General features: G+C 49.8%; 1 protein-coding gene across 1 annotated transcript in view; it reads right to left on the bottom strand.

Annotated features, from left to right (window-relative positions):
• Window positions 1-1,424: 1,424 nt before the first annotated feature.
• The window catches only part of LOC132389587 (uncharacterized), a 37,352-nt gene continuing 21,035 nt past the window's right edge, over window positions 1,425-17,741 (bottom strand). The window contains exons 3-11 of the mRNA XM_059962070.1: window positions 16,899-17,165; window positions 15,177-15,319; window positions 13,291-13,355; window positions 12,225-12,382; window positions 7,845-7,949; window positions 4,744-5,178; window positions 3,818-3,960; window positions 3,140-3,204; window positions 1,425-1,993 (exon numbers count right to left, since the gene is read on the bottom strand). Coding sequence (XP_059818053.1) covers window positions 1,804-1,993; window positions 3,140-3,204; window positions 3,818-3,960; window positions 4,744-5,178; window positions 7,845-7,949; window positions 12,225-12,382; window positions 13,291-13,355; window positions 15,177-15,319; window positions 16,899-17,165 — 1,571 coding nt within the window. The 3' untranslated portion in view covers window positions 1,425-1,803. The remainder of the gene's footprint in view (window positions 1,994-3,139; window positions 3,205-3,817; window positions 3,961-4,743; window positions 5,179-7,844; window positions 7,950-12,224; window positions 12,383-13,290; window positions 13,356-15,176; window positions 15,320-16,898; window positions 17,166-17,741) is intronic.

The following is a 17,741-nucleotide window of genomic DNA, read 5'->3' as shown; positions in this document are numbered from 1 at the left end:
TAAAGGATCATTTCCAGGCGGAGTCGCAGGCGAGGAAGCCAAATACTATGTTCGCATTCTTGTCGAGAATATTAGAATCTGAACACAAGGATGTAGCGTTGAGACTTTGTAAAGCACTGGTGAGACCTCATTTGGAAAATTGTGAGCGGTTCCGGGTCCATTATCTGCACCGGCCAGATGAGCTTGCATTGCAAAGGGTTGAAAGTAAGATCACGGGAATGATTCCGGGATCGAAACGCTTATCAGATCTGGAGCGTTTGATGGCTGGAACTCAGAAGAATGAGGGGGCGGCGGGGAGAGGGTTGTTGTTGAAATCGATCGAATGATCAAAGGCTTCGACAGAGTAGATGTAGAGAGAAGGTTCTCCGTGGCGAGACCGGTGGAGCCACATCGCAATGGAGATCCGTCTTTGAGAACGGAGACTGGGAGGAATGTTTGGTAAATCTGTGGAATGGATTACACAGCCGGCTGTGGAAGCCGACAGTAGGGGTATTGAAGTCAGAGGTTGATAGATTCTTGATTACACAGGGCATGAAGGAATACGGTGAAATGGCAGGAGATTGTGGCTGAGAGGGACCTGGATCAGATGATGAAATGTCACAGCAGACTCGATGGCCTAATTCTGCTCCGATATCTCATGGTCTGATTTTTGGTTCCTGTGTTGCCGGGTGTCAGCGTCTCAGTGGATCTGTCCTGGGACCAACACATTCATGCAAACACGGAGAAGGTGTCATGTTCCCGACTGTCTAGCGCCAGGCTTCCAAATGCCGGCACGCCCATTCCCCAAAATGTGATGAGATGTCACTTTCCCTTTAAGGCTCAGGCTGACAATTATTGCCCCTCAACATTGCTTCATGGAAAGTCTGTCTTTAACGTCCGCGAGCTGAGCACTCAGTGCTCAAAGGGAGGAGATCCATTTCAAGAACTTTTCTTTGTAACAGAAACTTTAGATGCCTTTACTGTCGTCCTGTTTATTTCGAGTCTGAGTTTCAGTGTATTCCAGACCACACTCTACACTTCCCATCACCACCATAGATCTCTCGTTGCAGAAGGAATTACAAAGTGAGCAGTTTAAGAGGATTCAGTCATTCATTGAAGACCAAGAAGTGATCGCTGGGAATTATTGCACCGCCGCCTGGTGTCGAGGCTACAATGCAACAAGGTCGCCAGAGGTGTCAGAGGGGTGGTGATCAACCAGCTCCATGACGGGCACAGCCTTCCCCAGCATCGAGCACATCGTCAAGATGCGATGCCTCGACAAGGCGGCATCCATCACTGAGGCCGCTCACCCAGGGAAATGCTCCCTGTTCATTTCTACCATTGGGGCAGAGGAACAGGAAAAATAAAGCTCAAAGATTCAGGAACACCTTCTGCCCTTCCTGTATTCTATTTTTTTAATGTATGAGCACCGCCTCGACATTTTTGCAGTATTTATTATCTTTTTGCATCTTACATTAATTTCGCATTATTGCGACATACTAATCATGCAAAGATACAAAGCTCAGGGCGGAAACGACACAGATAATGAGTCAGGTGGAAAACATCCTTTTCAGTCTGATACTGGGAGCGGCGTCAAGAATGTGTGGGAAGACAGAATGGGGATGAAATAGAAGGAGATGGCAGGGGTGGAGATATGAGAAAGCGAGTTTGGATGTAAGAGTGGAAAGAGAGAGCGAGATGCCGAGTTACAGTGCCACAGGTAGAGAGAGAGAGTAACAGGGCAGGGCCGACGGGAAGAGAGGATGGGTTTGTCAAAGTCTGGGAGAGAGATAGAAATAGGGTAAGAGAATGATGTCACTAGATTTAAGTCCCCTCCATGGCATTTCGACAGAGATCCCGGATCTTTTCAGGAATATCCGGGAACAAAGATGCAGGCTTCTCACAGATGAAACGGTGCTGATCATTTGTGCAACTGCCAAGCCAACTGGATTTACATTCACTGCATTCGAACTTTCCAGAGGTCACCTTGTACACGACGTTAGAGGCCACTTTCCTATTAAGGAAGGGTAAAGAGTTTCAAAAGGGAGAACACAACTCTAGCGGGCTGTCCTGTGATAGTCCCGAAAATACACCTACTGACTCAATTTCGCCTCACCGACCGCTGTCTGTCCACAAAAGATCCCCACTGGCCCAGTCTCTCCCCAAACACCTGTTTCAGTTTCCAAAATACTCCAACTGACTCATTCTCCGCAACCCTGTGTCAGTCCCCGATTAATCCCTTGCACAACGCACTACACACAGAGCTGTGCAAGTCCCCCAAAACAAACCCACAAAAACAACTTCTCCCCAGCGCACCCTGTCAGTCCTCAAATTACTCCCAGAGACTCAGCCTCTCCCCACGACCCCGGGTCCACCCCGAAGATACTCCCATAGCCCCACTCTCTACCCACTGAACCGTGTCAGTCCCCAAACTAATCCTACTGCTCCACTCTGCATACAGCCCTGTCTCATTTCCAAAAATACTCCCAGTGACACACTCCCTTTCCAAAGGACGTGTGTCTGCCCCGAAAATACTTACACTTCCTACTTTCACCCACCAGACCCGTACCTGTCCCTAATATGATCCCACTGTCAAACCTTCTCCCGACAAGACCTGTGTCAATCACCAAAACACTCACTTCCCATCCCTTCCGACAGTCAGTCAGCCCACAGAATAATCCAACTGTCCGCCTTCTCACAGGAAGCCCGTGTCTATTCCCAAAGTAACCGTATTGTTTAATTGCACCCCACAGACCCGTGTTAGTCCCAAATTAAACGCTCTACCCCACTCTCTCTCCACAGCGACCGTCCCCAAATACTCTCACCGACGCATGTTCTCCCCACAGACCTACATCAGTCCCCGAATTACTCCCCCTTCCAACTTTTCTCCCACCGACAGCGTCGGTCAACAAATCAATCGCACTGCCCAGTCTCTTCCTCCGGGGATGCCAGGCCACAGAATACTCCCACTGCCTTCCTCTCTGCCGTCAGGCCTGTTTCTATCCCCGAAGTATCCCCAAAGACCCAACACTCACCATTGAATTGTGGTAGCCGCCAAAAGCTCTCCGTTATCTACCTCCCCCACAGACATGGGTCTGTCCCCAAAATTAATTCCACTGCACAATCTCACTAGGAACACCGACATGACCCCAAATCTCACCCCGCTTTGCATGTTCCAATCCAGTATGAACTTTCTTCACCGAGGACAGCATTGTTAACAAAGTTCTGTGAAATCAAATTGCTATCATTAATGACTGGAATCGAGCACAATTTAAGGACCGTCACTCTTTGTCTGACGACGGTAAAGAGTGTTGGGACGGTGTGGAGGGAGATTCACTCTGTGTCTGACCCCGGGATTCTGTAATGGGACGGTGTGGAGGGAGATTGCCTCATTGTCTGACCCCGCTAGTGTGTGATGGGACGGTGTGGATGGATATTCGCTCTGTGTCTGACCCCGGGAGTGTGTGATGGGACGGTGTGGAGGGAGATTGCCTCAGTGTCTGACCGCGGGAGTGTGTGAAGGGGCGGTGTGGAGGGAGAGTGCCTCTGCCTGACCCCCGGACTGAGTGATGGGACGGTGTGGAGGGAGATTCCCTCATTGTCTGACCCCGCTAGTGTGTGATGGGACGGTGTGGATGGATATTCACTCTGTGCCTGACCCACGGAGTATATAATTGAGCGATGTGGAGGGAACTTAGCATTGTCTACAGTTGAAATGTGTGATGGGACGTTGTGGAGAGAGTTTCATTCTATGTCTGACCCCGGGAATTTATGATTGGACGGTGTGGAATGAGCTTCACTCTGATGTGGATAAATCTTCCTTCCAGCTGACACATACCTCTTCCTCGTTTGTATTTATTTCAAGAAGCTCTGACTCAGCGATAGAACAGAGTTTCTTCGCCCCCTCGTAAGAACTTTCAAACGTGGAAATGAAATAACACAGACTTTCAATTCCGATCCAGTCCTTGGAACACGTTTTCTCTGGAAATCAGGAACAAGGAACAGTGAATCTCACTCCGTATAGTCCATACAGTCGGCTGAGATTCAGATACAGAAAGAGGATCACTCCACACCGTCCTATCAGACAACGCTGGGGTCCGAAACAGAGTGAATCTCCCACCATACTATCCCTGACACACTCAAGTGGTTAGGCATTTACTGCATACCTTCCTATCACACACACACCGGTTTCAGCCACAGAGCGCAACACCCCTGTCACCGTCCCATCTCACACTCCCGTGGTTAGACAGAGTGAAACTGCCTCGTCACCGTCTCATCACGCCCTCCCGCGGACACACAGAGTAAAGCTCTCTGCACACCGTCCCATCTGAGAGTCCCGTGGTCACACAGACTGAAGCTCCCTCCACACGGTTCCATTATAGACTATCTGGTCGGCCACAGACCGAATTTCTATCGACACTGTCCAACACACATACTCGTGGTCAGACAGAGAGCGCAGGTTCTAACAGAAACTCCCGGTGTCAAACGCAGAGTGACACTCCCTATGCCGCAATTCCAGACGCTGAGAGAAGCTACCGCTGTGGCGCTGTATCATGCACTCCCGGGTAAAGCCACTAGGTGGCACTCCCTCCACACTGTCCATACACTCCTGGAGTCGCACAATGGGTGTCGTTCCACCCACGCCGTCTCATCACACACAGCCGGAGTCACACTGGAGTGACTCTCCAATCGCACCTTCTCGTTGCACATTCCCGAGATCGGCCACAGAGTATACGAGCGGGAGAATGGCGGATGTTCTCTCACCTTTTCTGCTGCTCAGCAGCTGGCAGATTTTAGCCTTGGTTTCGTTGAGAGTTCTACACTTCAGTTCGAGGTGACTGAAGTTGTGACGGAGATCGGTTTGCATTTGATGCTGATCAGAGAGATCGGTGCTCATGACCGAGAGGTTGCTTTCCAGGACGAACAATTTGTTTTCAAGGATGGAGATGTTTCTTTCGAGGATAAACAATGTATGTTCGAGGATGGAGACGTTGTTACTTGGGACGGAAACGTTCTTTAGACAGGTGCTCTGGGAGAGATCCAAGCCGGAATTCTCTGATGTCATGGATTCCAGGGTTGAGTTCGGTTCGTGGATTTGTACTGGACACTGGCACTGGGTCCTGTTCATCTCCTGATGTTGCTCCCAAAGTCTCAGGTACTTTTGGTCAGAGGCGAGCAGAGACTGACGGATCTGTAACACTGAGAGAAATGGTGAGGTGTGTGTCTGTGTCACGGCAATTCGCGGGTCGGTCGTACAGTGAGGGGAGTGTGGGTATCGCGTTGTGGGTTGTGTCCATGTCGTTGTCAGTGACGTGTCGATGTCACGCTGAGGGCAGTGTCCGTGTCTTGCAGAGGGGTGCGTCCTCGGTATGGAGAGGAGCGTGTCAGTGTCACAGTAAAGACTGTTTCCGTGTTCCTGTGAGGGGTGTGCTATTGTCACGGTGAGAGGTGACTCTCGTCACTGATGTGATGGTGAAGGACGTGTTGGTGTCACAGTGAAGTAGGTGTAAGTGTCACGCTGAGAGATCTGTCGGTGCCTGAAGCGTTGTTGCGGGGGCCGATGTTTAGATCTCTTTATCAGCTGGATTATTAATGAACCGCAGCACCCCGGGTTTGTCCTGCACTCTCACACTGGATCTCTCACATAACGGCCGCCCCGGTTAACTCTATCTACTCTTTGTTAGCCATCGCAAATTGCCTAATGACGGAAGACTGCAAAGAAATCGCAAAGGGTCCGCCCACTTGTTAAACCTCTTGATGGCTCTCCTCAAAACAAGCGACTGCTCGCGATGACTGAATCCCGCCGACAAGTCCCATCGGGCCCCATGCACATCTTAAATCTCTTGCAGGCTCAGGACCGATCAGCCGGCAAAGTATTTACTGACTCTCCTTGATTCACCCATATTTTTTCACTTCCTTTGAGAAGACAACTATCATCACAGAGCTCAGATTTCAGTTTGAGATCATTCTGGTTAATCAGACAGATTTCTGGCAAGGCGACAATCGTCAGTAAGACGAAAGAGCTTATTCTGGACTTCAGGAAGGGTACGACGAAGGAACACATCCCAATATTCATAGGGGCTCAGAACTGCAGAGAGCGAGCAGTTCCTATGCGTCAAGATCTTTGAGCATCCATCTGGTCCCAAAATATCATAGTGGTTATGAAGAAGGCAAGACAGCGGCTATAATTTATTAGGAGTTTGAAGGGATTGGGTATGTCAACAGATGCAATCAAAAACGTCTATAGTTGTACCCTGGAGAGCTTTCTGACAGGCTGCATCACTGTCTGGTATGGAGGGGCTACTGTATAGGACCGAAAGTAGCAGCAGAATTTTCTGAGGCTTGTCAGCTTACAATGTACCCAGGACAGTATTAGTGAGCGTTTTCCCAGAAAGGCAGCGCCCATTATTAAGGACCTCCAGCAGCCAGGTATGCCCACTTCTCACCATCAGGAAGGAGGAACAGGAGCCTGAATGCACACACTCAGTGGTTCAGGAACAGCTCCTCCCCATCCGCCGTCCGATTTCTAAATGGAGACTGAACCCTTGGACACTACCTCACTTGTTAATATATCGAGTTTCTGTTTTGCTCGATTTATCATCTATTCTATATATGTATACTAAAATTAATCTATTTGTCAATTTATATTTATTTATTTGTTTGTTTTTTTATGGATTTATTTATTTATTTATTATTTTCTTCTATGCTATGTATTACCTTGTAGCAGAAAGCAAGACATGTAGGCTGAGAGAGCGGCTTGGCATTGTTGGTAAAAAGAAAAATGAAATCAAATCATCGGAAGGAATTGACAGAGGATTGTTAGGTGCAGAATCATTGTGGATCGAGTCACGGAACTGCAATGTTAAAAAGCCAAATATATCAAAGTGGAAATCAAATTATTCTTCGGATATATAACGTATAAAAGAGAGTCGACAGTAGATATTGGGCCACTGGAAAATGATAGCAATGGGCGACAGGGAGATGGTGAAGGAACAGAATAAATTTTTGCTTCATTATTTGCTGAGAAAGGCAATAGCAGTAGGTTTGAGCTTTGAGACTGTCTGAGGGCAGAAGTGAGTAACGGTGCCATAAGTTTAGAGAAGGTGCTTGAAAAACTGAGGGGTCTGAAGGTAGATTAGTCATTTTAAATAGATTATCTACACACAGGGTTCTGAAGGAGGTAGCCGAAGAAATTGTGGATCATTGCTCATGTTTCTTCAAGAAGAATTGGATTCTGCCCTGGTTCCGGAGACTCGGAAGTTGCAGGTGCCCCTCTACCCTTTAACAACGGGAGAGGCAGAGTTCTCTGAAGGTGAATATGCTGGTTGAGTCTGTGATGAGGAAGGAAAATAAAACGCTAGCATTGATTTCGAGCGGACTAGAGCACAAAAGCAAGGATCTCATATTGAGCATTTATAAAGCCCTGGTGAGGCGTCAGGTGGAGTATTATGAGCAGCTGTGGGCCCCCTTATTTAAGAATGGATGTTTTGACATTGGAGATAATTCAAAGGCGAATCACCAAAATGAATTCAGGCTTGTCGAATGAAGAACATTTCATAGCTCTGGGCCTGGACTCACTGAATGTCAAAAAGGTGAAGTGGGAATCTCACTGAAACCCATCGGTGACACGAGGCTTCAGTGTCCGTTGCAGTGTCGCTGTAAGGGTGCTATTGTTGTCACGTTGATTGGCGAATCGGAGTCAGCATGAAGGGGGTGTTGGTGAGGGGTGTATCCGTGTCACGGTGATGAGCGTGTTGGTGTCAAAAGTGCGGGTTGTCTCGGCGTCACTGTGAGATTTTACGTGGTGACCTGAATCCACTCCGTTTCGTTCCTGTCTGACTCCACGCGCAGCCTGTTTGACTCACCATGGATCGAGAGCCCGGCAACGATCGCGACGAAAACGGACGTAACGAGGCAGAGTAGGCAGATCTTACGGCACGGTCTATGTCTCGGCTCCTGTTCATGCGCAGCTGCAGAGAGACCATCCAGCGTGTGCGTGAATTCAGCCGTGTCCCCGGTGGGATTCCCTTCCACCCGCCACCCGCGCTCTCTCCTTCCAGCACGATCACATACTCCCGCCTCTCTCAATCTCATCCACTTTCCAGCCGTCGTATTTGACAGTCCCAAATCCTGTACTAGGCAAAGACTGTCTCATGTCTGATTGACTTTTCCTCGTTGTAAGTTGTTCAGAGATTGGTAAATATTTGAGTAAGGATTTGATGATAAATGAATTTTGAATACTAAGCTTTTGACTTTGAGTTGGCCTGCCCACACCAGCCAGTGGATGTGGCGCACGGAACTTATTCTCGCTCCTGGTCTGAGACTAATCGTGTTCCGCAGTGACCTGCCCGGGACCTCTGGTATTTTTGATGTATCGGATTGACAAGGATGAAAATGGAGCTGGGTGGGTTTTAATCTTGCGAATTGCCCAAAGTTTGGTTACATTGTGGACTGTGTGGAAGATCGCCCACGGATTCACTGGGATATCGATCAGTTGTAAATGTGGTTGGGGAAAAGGGAGAAAGAGGTTAACCCGGGTAAGTGTGAGGTTTTGAGCTTTGCCAAGTCAAATGTAAAGGGGCAGCACAGAGGTGACGGCAGGAATCTTAAATGTCGACCTACAAAGTGACCTTGGGTCGACAGGGCATGTTAGTGAGTGGTAAAGAGTTGACTTCTGACGGGCCTTTGACAACATCCCTCTCATGAGAGATTCATTCACAAGTTTGCGATGCATGGGATCCACTGTGAGTTATCTATTTCGAATCCTAATCCACAGAATACAGAGGGCGGAGGCCGCTGGTTGGACGTCAGTGATCAGTGGAAAAATCCGGAAGAAAACCGAGATGATAATCTAGGCTTTGTGTGTTCAGGACATTATGCCTGGTAATTTTGGAAATTGGTTTATTATTGTCACAGAGAGAAGACAGAGCAAGCAGTTCAACACAAAACAGACCCACAGTGTTTTCCCGAGTACATTCCCTCTGGTACTAGACATTTCTACTTTAGGTGGAAAAAAGGTTCTGTCAGTCCACTCTGTCCGTGTCTCAGATAATCTGTCCTATCTCCCCTCTTCTTCCGCCGCTCCAGGGAAAACAGCCCACGGGTCCGACCGACCTCTCGTTGTAACACACGTCATCGAAACCGGGCGGCGTCCTGTTGACCCTCTCTGGAGGCTCTCCAAAGCCCCGGCATCCTTCCGATAATGTGGTGACCGGAACTCGACACAATCTGCCTGATACAGCCCAGTCTGAGCATTATAATGTTGCAGCATAACCTCCTGACTTGCTGACATAACGCCCCGACTAATAAAGGCAACCATGGCATTCGGCTTCTCAATCATCCTATCAAACTGTGTAGCCACGAGTAATGACACTGGGCCCCAAGATCCCACTGCTCTGGGCGTTGGCTTTAATAGTGTGAATTCTCTTCGCATTTAGCACACCAAAGAACAAAACGTTACGGTTTTACTGGGTTAATCTGAATCTGCCCTTTCTCCAACTCATATCTGTAACTGATCCATATCCCAGTGAATATCCCAGTTTTGGCTCCTTATTTAAGAAAGGATGTGCTGACATTAGAGAAGGTTCAGAGAAGATTCACTAGAATGATTCCGGGAGTGAGAGGGTTAACATATGAGGAACCTTTGACGGCTCTTGGACTGTACTACGGGACCTCATATCGAATGCTGAAAGGCATGGATGTGGCAAAGTTGTTTCCCATGGCGGAGGAGTCTAGTACGAGAGGACACGACTTGAGGATTCTCGGGCGCCCAGTCAGAACAGGTATTGAGATTTTTTTTGGCCAGAGGGTGGTGTGCCCGAGAGATCGATATCAGATGGTGAGGAGGAAGTGTAACACGGGACGTCAGCTCCCCCCTATTCCCTGTGATCACAGAGCAGAAAGCGTTTTGGATGCGAGTGGGTAGTAACGGACACGTTGGGGCTGTTGGAGATGAGGTCGGCAACGGAAAATGGGCATCGTGGAGGGAGGGCATGGCAGAGAAGGGGAGGGGTGTAGATCCCACAATATCGCAAAAACAAAGGGGTTGTTTGTGGACTATAAGCGGACTGGAGACAGGCTGAGCTCTGTTGCCATCAATGGAATTGCGGTTGAGAGGTGACCAGCTTTACGTTCCTCGGCATTTACATCACCCAGGATCTAACGTGGACTGTACATACCAGCTGTACGGTGAATAATGAACAACAGCGCCTCTTACACCTCGGACAGTAGACGAAGTTTGGTATGGGTCCCCGAAACATTGGAACTTTCCACAGGGACACAATAGAGAGCATCCTGAGTGGATACATCACTTCCTGGTATGGGAACCTTATCCCCTCAATCGCAGGACTCTTCAGAGAGCGGTGTGGACAGCCCAGCGCATCTGTAGATGTGAACTTCCCAGGATTCAGAACATTTACAGAGAGAGGTGTGTAAAAGGGGCGTGAAGGATTTTCGGGGTCCCGAGTCACCCCAGCAACCAACCGTTCCAGCTGCTAACATCTGAGATCGTGTAGCACAGCAAAAAAACACAGGACCAACATGATCCGTCTCAGCGCCTTCCGTCAGGCCGTCAGACTGATTCATTCACGCTGATACAACTGAATTTCTAAGTTATATTGACAGTCCTGTTGTACTTAATGTTTCTTAGAAATTGCTATAAATTGCACATTCCACGTTTAGACGTAACATAAAGATTTTATGACCCAATAGGCCAAATAGCTTAATTCTGCCTCTCTATCCTATGATCGGATTTCAAGATCCTGTGTTACTGTGTTTCAACATCTCGGATGATCTGCACTGGGCATGTAACCGCGAAGGAAGTATCTTCATCGGCAGGCATCTTGGATTCGGAACCTCCATTCCCCCGAGTGTGGTCAGCTGTTACCTTCCCTTTATGATTCAGACTGCCAGTTATTGCCTGTCAACATTCCTTCATGGAATGTCTGCGGTGACGGGCTCGCGCCGATCACTCAGTGCAAAGCCGTAGGAGATCCGTTTCTATGACTACTGTTTGTGATTTTATCTTTGGATTTCATCACTGTGGTCTTGTTTATTTCGAGTCTTAGTCGGAGTGTATTCTAGACTCTACTCGGCCCTTGCCTTCTCCACCATCCATATCTCTCTCGGGACAGAGGGGATTGCAAGGTTAGGGGTTTGAGGGGATGTGGTCTGTCATTCAAGACTCGCGAATTTCTCGGGATCTACTGTGGGGAGCGCTCTGACTTGTCGCATCGCCGCCTGGTGTGGAGGCTGCAACGCAGAGGGTCGCCAGAGGCTGCAGAAGGTTCCAGGCTCAGCCAACCCCATCACGGGCACAACCCTCCCCTCCATCGAGGACATGTTCAAGCAGGAATGCCTCAAGAAGACCGCATCCATCAGCGAGGACCCCCTCCCGCCGAGAAATGCTCTATGCTCATCGGTACCATCGGGAGGTGGTACAGGAGCCTGAAAACTCAGCAATTTACAAGCAGTTGCTGCCCCTCCGCCATCAGATTGCAAACGCTCCCTGAACACTGAAACACTCCCTCGGTATTCACCTTCATTGCAGTATTTATTAGTTTTCCCAATTCGCGTTAATTTTACATCATTGCAGCGTGCTGACGTCACGTTGAAGTTGTACATGACGTCGGTGAGACCCCGCTTGGAGGGCGGTGTTCAGTTCTGGTCTGCCTCCTGTACGAAAGATGACACGGATGTGGGAAGAGTGCAGGGGGAGATGAAGGAGGATGCTGCCGGGACTACAGGATCTGGATTATGGAGAGAAGGCAAGAAGGATGGGCTTTGTTCCTTGGAGCGTGGCTAGGAAGCCTGGAGAAGCACAGGTAGGGTGAATGCGCAGTGTCTTTTCCCCTAGGTTGGGGAATTGAGAGGCAGAGTCCTCAGAATTGAGAAAGAATGTGTGGAGAGAACGGAGAGAGGAGAGGCAGATAATGGGGTCTGAGGGGAAAGGGACGTGTTCAAAGGGAATGAATTAGGGAGAAGAAGGGGGAATTGAGAAAAGGAGCGGAAAGTGGGAGTAAATGGGGGGATGGGAAGAGTGGGGCAGAGAGGGGAGGTGTGGACCAAAGGAGAGAGGAAGAGTGGCGTGAGAGAACGGGGTTGCGAGTATTGGAGGAGTCTGAGCAGCGGAGGAGAGGGTGTGAGGGGATGAAAGGATGTGTGAGTAACAGTGCAGTAGATTGAATGGGGAGAAGTGGGATGTAGTCACTTGATTCAAATCGGCCCGACAGTCTGTTGACAGAGACCTTTGACCTCTTCAGGAATATCCTGGTATAAACGTGCCGACTTTTTACAGATGAATCTGTATGTACTGTTACAACTGTAGCTCTGTGAATGCAAGTTGCATTCTCTGCAGGTGTGCCATTTAAAGAACATCTTGTACAGAAGATCAGGGGACACAGTCCTATCAAAGAGAGGTAGACAATTTCAGAAACAGAAAAACAGTTCCAGCAAGTAACCGGAGACCGTCGCCAAACCAATCCCACGAATCTGAGCTCTCCCCACAGACTTCTGTCAGCCTCTGATCTAATCCCATGATACCGCGCTCTCCCCACAGACTTCTGTCAGCCTCTGAACTAATCTCATGATACCGTGCTCTCCCCACAGACTTCTGTCAGCCTCTAAACTAATCTCATACCGCACTCTCCCCACAGCCCCTAGTCAGCCTCTGAACTAGTCTCATGATACCGCGCTCTCCCCACAGCCCCTAGTCAGCCTCTGAACTACTCCCATGATACCGCGCTCTCCCCACAGCCCCGAGTCAGCCTCTGAACTAACCTCATGATACAGTTCTCTGCCCACAGCCCCTAGTCAGCCTCTGAAATAATCCCATGGTACCGTACTCTCCCCACAGTCCCTAGACAGCCTCTAACCTAATCTCATGATACCGCGCTCTCCCCACAGCCCCTAGTCAGCCTCTAAACTAATCTCATACCGCACTCTCCCCACAGTCCCAGATCAGCCTCTGAACTAATCCCATGATACCGCGCTCTCCCCACAGCCGCATGTCGCCTCTGTACTTACCTCATGATACCGTGCTCTCCCCACAGCCCCTATTCAGCCTCTGAACTAATCTCATGATACCGCGGTCTCTCCACAGCCCCTACTCAGCCTCTGAACTAATCCCATGATACCGCGGGGCAGTTCCCAAATCAATCCCGACAACCCTGCATCCTTCAACAAGCTAGACCCACTGTTCCAGTCTTTGTCCGCGGCCCTCTGTCAGTTTCCAAAGGTAAATCCCACCCCTAATCACTCCCCACGGCCTCGTGCCGCTCCCACACCACGGACCTGTAACAGTCCAAACCTCACCCGTCTCTGCATTTTCCAATCCAGTAAGTTCTGAATCGAGTGACGATAGAGATGGACACAAAATCCTGTGAAATTAAATCCCTTCGATTAATGTGCATGCAACGTCCTGGGAAATGTTTCACTGCTAATGTAATGGTTTCTCTGTAGCAGCAGTGATTTTGTGTTATGACGAGAGATAACGGGGGTTTGGAATGTGCGGTGTCCCATGACTGGAGGTGTTTTCATTCCTGTGAGCCCGAGAGCGAGGGATTTGCGGGCTTTTGTTCGGCGGAAGATGGAGAAAGAAGATGTCAGAACGGGGTAATCGTAGACTGCAGGCCAGAGCGGACTTGGAATGGGGTCGAGAGTCGACCACGCCCGGGGGAAATCGATGGAGAACGGACGGACGGGAAAACAGTGAGCTCCCAGGAGCGCATTAGACTGTTTCCTTAAAATGAGTCCAATTTCCCTTTGTTTTCTGCACTGACCCTGTAGTCAAATGAAGAATCATAAAGCCCAGTCGTTTAATTGCAAATGGTGAACTGCTCGTTATTTCATGGGATTGATTTGTAACCGGGCAACACATCCACACAAACGTGATTTCTCAGTTTGACCGGGCCGGAGGCAATATCATCCCACGACCCTCAAAGGCATACTGGTCGAACCTGTCTCCAAGTCTGACCACGAGAAACTTGAAGAGATGGGACACAGATGAATTCTGAGATGTGACGGTGTGGAGGGAAATTCACTCTATGTCTGACCCCGGGAGTGTGTGATGGGACGCTGTAGAGGGAAATTCACTCTTTGTCTGACCCCGGCAGTGTGAGATGGGACGCTGTAGAGGGAGATTGACTCTGTGTCTAACCCCAGAAGCGTGGGATTGGACGGTGTGTAGGGAGCTTCACTCTGTGTATCACCTCGGGTGTGTATGCTGGGACGCTGTGGAGGGAGATGCTCTCTGTGTATGACCCCCTGAGTGTCTGATGTAATGGTGTGGAGGGAGATTCACTCTGTTTCTAACCCCGGGAGTGTGTGATGGGACGCTGTGTGGGGAGATGCACTCTGAGTCTGAACCCGGGAGTCTGTGATGGGACGGTGTGGAGTGAGATTCACTCTGTGTCTGACCCCGGGAGTGTGAGATGGGACGGTGTGGAGGGAGATTCACTCTGTCTCTGACCCCCTGAGTGTTTGATGTGACGGTGTGGGGGAGATTCACTCTGTTTCTAACCCCGGGAGTGTGTGATGGGACGCTGTGTGGGGAGATGCACTCTGAGTCTGAACCCGGGAGTCTGTGATGGGACGGTGTGGAGTGAGATTCACTCTGTGTCTGACCCCGGGAGTGTGAGATGGGACGGTGTGGAGGGAGATTCACTCTGTCTCTGACCCCCTGAGTGTTTGATGTGACGGTGTGGGGGAGATTCACTCTGTTTCTAACCCTGGGAGTGTGTGATGGGACGCTGTGTCGAGAGATTCACTCTGTGTCTGAACCCGGGAGTCTGTGATGGGACGGTGTGGAGGGAGATTCACTCTGTGTCTGAACCCGGGAGTGTGTGATGGGACGATTTGGAGTGAGATTCACTCTGTGTCTGACCGCGGGAGTGTGAGATGGGACGGTGTGGAGTGAGATTCACTCTGTGTCTGACCGCGGGAGTGTGAGATGGGACGGTGTGGAGGGAGATTCACTCTGTGTCTGACCCCGGGAGTGTGCGATGGGACGGTGTGGAGTGAGATTCACTCTGTGTCTGACCGCGGGAGTGTGAGGTGGGACGGTGTGGAGGGAGATTCACTCTGTGTCTGACCCCGGGAGTGTGCGATGGGACGGTGTGGAGGGAGATTCACTGTGTCTAACCCCTGGAGTCTGCTATGGGGCGGTGTGGAATAATTCGATCTATTCGGGAGACAGTTACCTCTTCCTCGGGTGAATTTATTTCGAGGAGCCTTGCATCAAGGTTCGAACAGTGTTCCCTCGCTCCATTATAAGGCTTCTCCAAGGAAGATATGAAATAACACCGATTCTCGTTTTCGATCCAGTTCGGAGGACATGTCTGCTCTGCAAAACAGTAACAAAAAATAAATAAAAGAACTGTATCTTCCTCCCTAACAGCCATTGCAAAAGTTCAACCTCCCTCCACAACTTCCCATCCAGGATTCAGACAGCAGGTGTCGCTGCTTTCAGTCCTTCCCATCACAGACACCTGGGGTCAGATACAGAGTGAAACTCTCTCCAGACCGTCCCATCACACACTGCGGGAGCGGACAAACACAGAATGGAACTCCCTCCAGAATACCCCAATACTCCCGTCCGTGATAAGATCGAAAATGAATCACTCTCTGCTTCATCCCGCAGCACACTCCCGTTGTCAGGCACAGTATGATACTCCTTCTAGCCGGTGACATCACACAACACAAGGGGTCAGAAAACGACAGGCAGTCCCTCCGCACCGTCCTGTCACGGAGTTATCTGACACAGAGCGGAACACCAACCAGGCACGCGTCACCGTTCCCGGTGTCAGACAAACACATAACGCCCCCCGCCCCCACCAAAGGCACTCACCCACCCTCCCATCCCGCAATAGCTTCTCATCACAGGTAACTGTGTCAAACACAGAGTCCCATCATATACACACGGGGTGAGACACCGATTTAAGACACCTTCTGATCACACATTAACACCGTCAGACGCAGACTGAATCTCTCTCTCCACGGACCCATCACACACTTCAGGCTTCTGACGTGGGGAGAAGCTCCCTGCACACCCATTTTATACGCTTCAGGTGTCAGAAGTGTGGTGAAGCTCCCGTCCCCACTGACCCATCACACACTCCGGCAGTGAGACACACAGTTTTTCTCCCTTTAATAACCCTCGTCACGCACTGCCTGGGTCAGACACGGAGTGGATCTCTCCCTCCGTGGCTTCATCACACCCTCCAGCGTTCAAACCTGTAGTTAAAATTCCTGCACACCGTCACGTCACACATTTCCGGGGTCAGATTCTCCCTGTCACTCTTTTCAAACAGTGCAGTCTCATCGCACACACCTGGGATCAGGTACAGAGTGAGTCTCCCTCCACATCGCCCCTCACTCACTCCCTGGGTAACACACACAGTGAAGTTCCCTTTACACCGTCCAATTACTCACTCCCGGATTCAGACACAGAGTGAAGCCCCCTCTGCACTGTTTTGTCACGCTCTCCCAGCTTCAGTTTGAAGCTCTCTCTCCACGTTGCCATAACACACTTCAGGGGTCAGACATGGGGTGAATCTCTCTGGGCAGTGTCCCATCACACAATCCCGCTGTCAGACACAGAGTGAAGATGGATCCACACTGTCCCATCAGACATTCCCGGAGTAAGTCATAGAGTGAATCTGTAATGTTACGTCTCACAATCCCGTGGTCAGACACAGAATGAATCCACCTCCACAACGTCCCATCACACTCTCGTGGATTCAGTGATAGAGTGAAACTTACTACACACAGCCCCATCACGTACTCACTGGGTCAAACACAGAGTGAATAACCTTCCATACCATCATTTCACACACTGCCAATGCCAAGTACAGAGTGACGCTTCCTCGCTCCATGCCTGCCCTGTGATGAGGAGCGGGTGAAAGAGGGGGATCGTGCCTCACCTTTTCTGCTGGTCAACAATTCACAGATTTGAGCCTTGGTTTCGTTGACAGATCTGTACTTCGTTTCCATCTCAGTGAACTGGTGACCGAGATCGCTGTGCCTTCGTTTAAGATCGGAGAGATTAAAGTTGAGCGCAGAGAGATTGTTGAGACACATTCTCTGGGTAAAATCCAAGTGGGAAATTTCCGATATCTTGGATTGAAGGGTTGAGTTTAACTCATTGCAGTTTTGGTCGGTGGTGATCTCTGACTGACGAATCTGTGGTACTGAGAGAGATGGTGAAGGATGTTTAGAGTTTATAGTCACACGTGACTCAGCGTCACACTGAGGAGCGGGTCACAGAGAGTGTGGTGTCAGTGTCACGGTGAACGGTGTCACAGTGAAGGATGTGCTGGTGGAACAGTGAGAGGCGTCGGCGCCACCCGAGGGGTTATCAATGTCCTGGTGAAGGTTGTCTTGTTGTTACAGTGGGTCTGTGTCAGTATCGTAGTGATAATCGATTCCCTGTCCGAGTTGCTGTGAGGAACGTGTCTGTGTCACTGTGATAGGAGTTTCTGTGCCCATGCGAGAGGGGTACCGGGTCACAATGAAGTGTATGTCGATGACAAGGCGAGGAAGATGTCTGAGTGAGGGAAATGCTGGAGTGAGGTGTCTGGCAGTGTCACGGTGTGTGGAGTATCGGTGTAATGTGTGGGCGCTGGTCTCATTGTGATGAGTGTGTCTGTGTCACCGTGAGAGGCATGTCATGTCCACGGTGTGTGTCCGATTGTCACGTTGAGGTGTGTGTCATTGTGATTGAGAGGACTAAATCAGTGTCATTGGGAATTTATGAGTCGGTATCA

This window comes from Hypanus sabinus, unplaced genomic scaffold (genome assembly GCF_030144855.1).
Source record: "Hypanus sabinus isolate sHypSab1 unplaced genomic scaffold, sHypSab1.hap1 scaffold_607, whole genome shotgun sequence".
Taxonomy (NCBI): Eukaryota; Metazoa; Chordata; class Chondrichthyes; order Myliobatiformes; family Dasyatidae; genus Hypanus; species Hypanus sabinus.
Note: the sequence above shows the minus strand (reverse complement) of the source record. Positions and strands in the feature narration are given on the sequence as shown.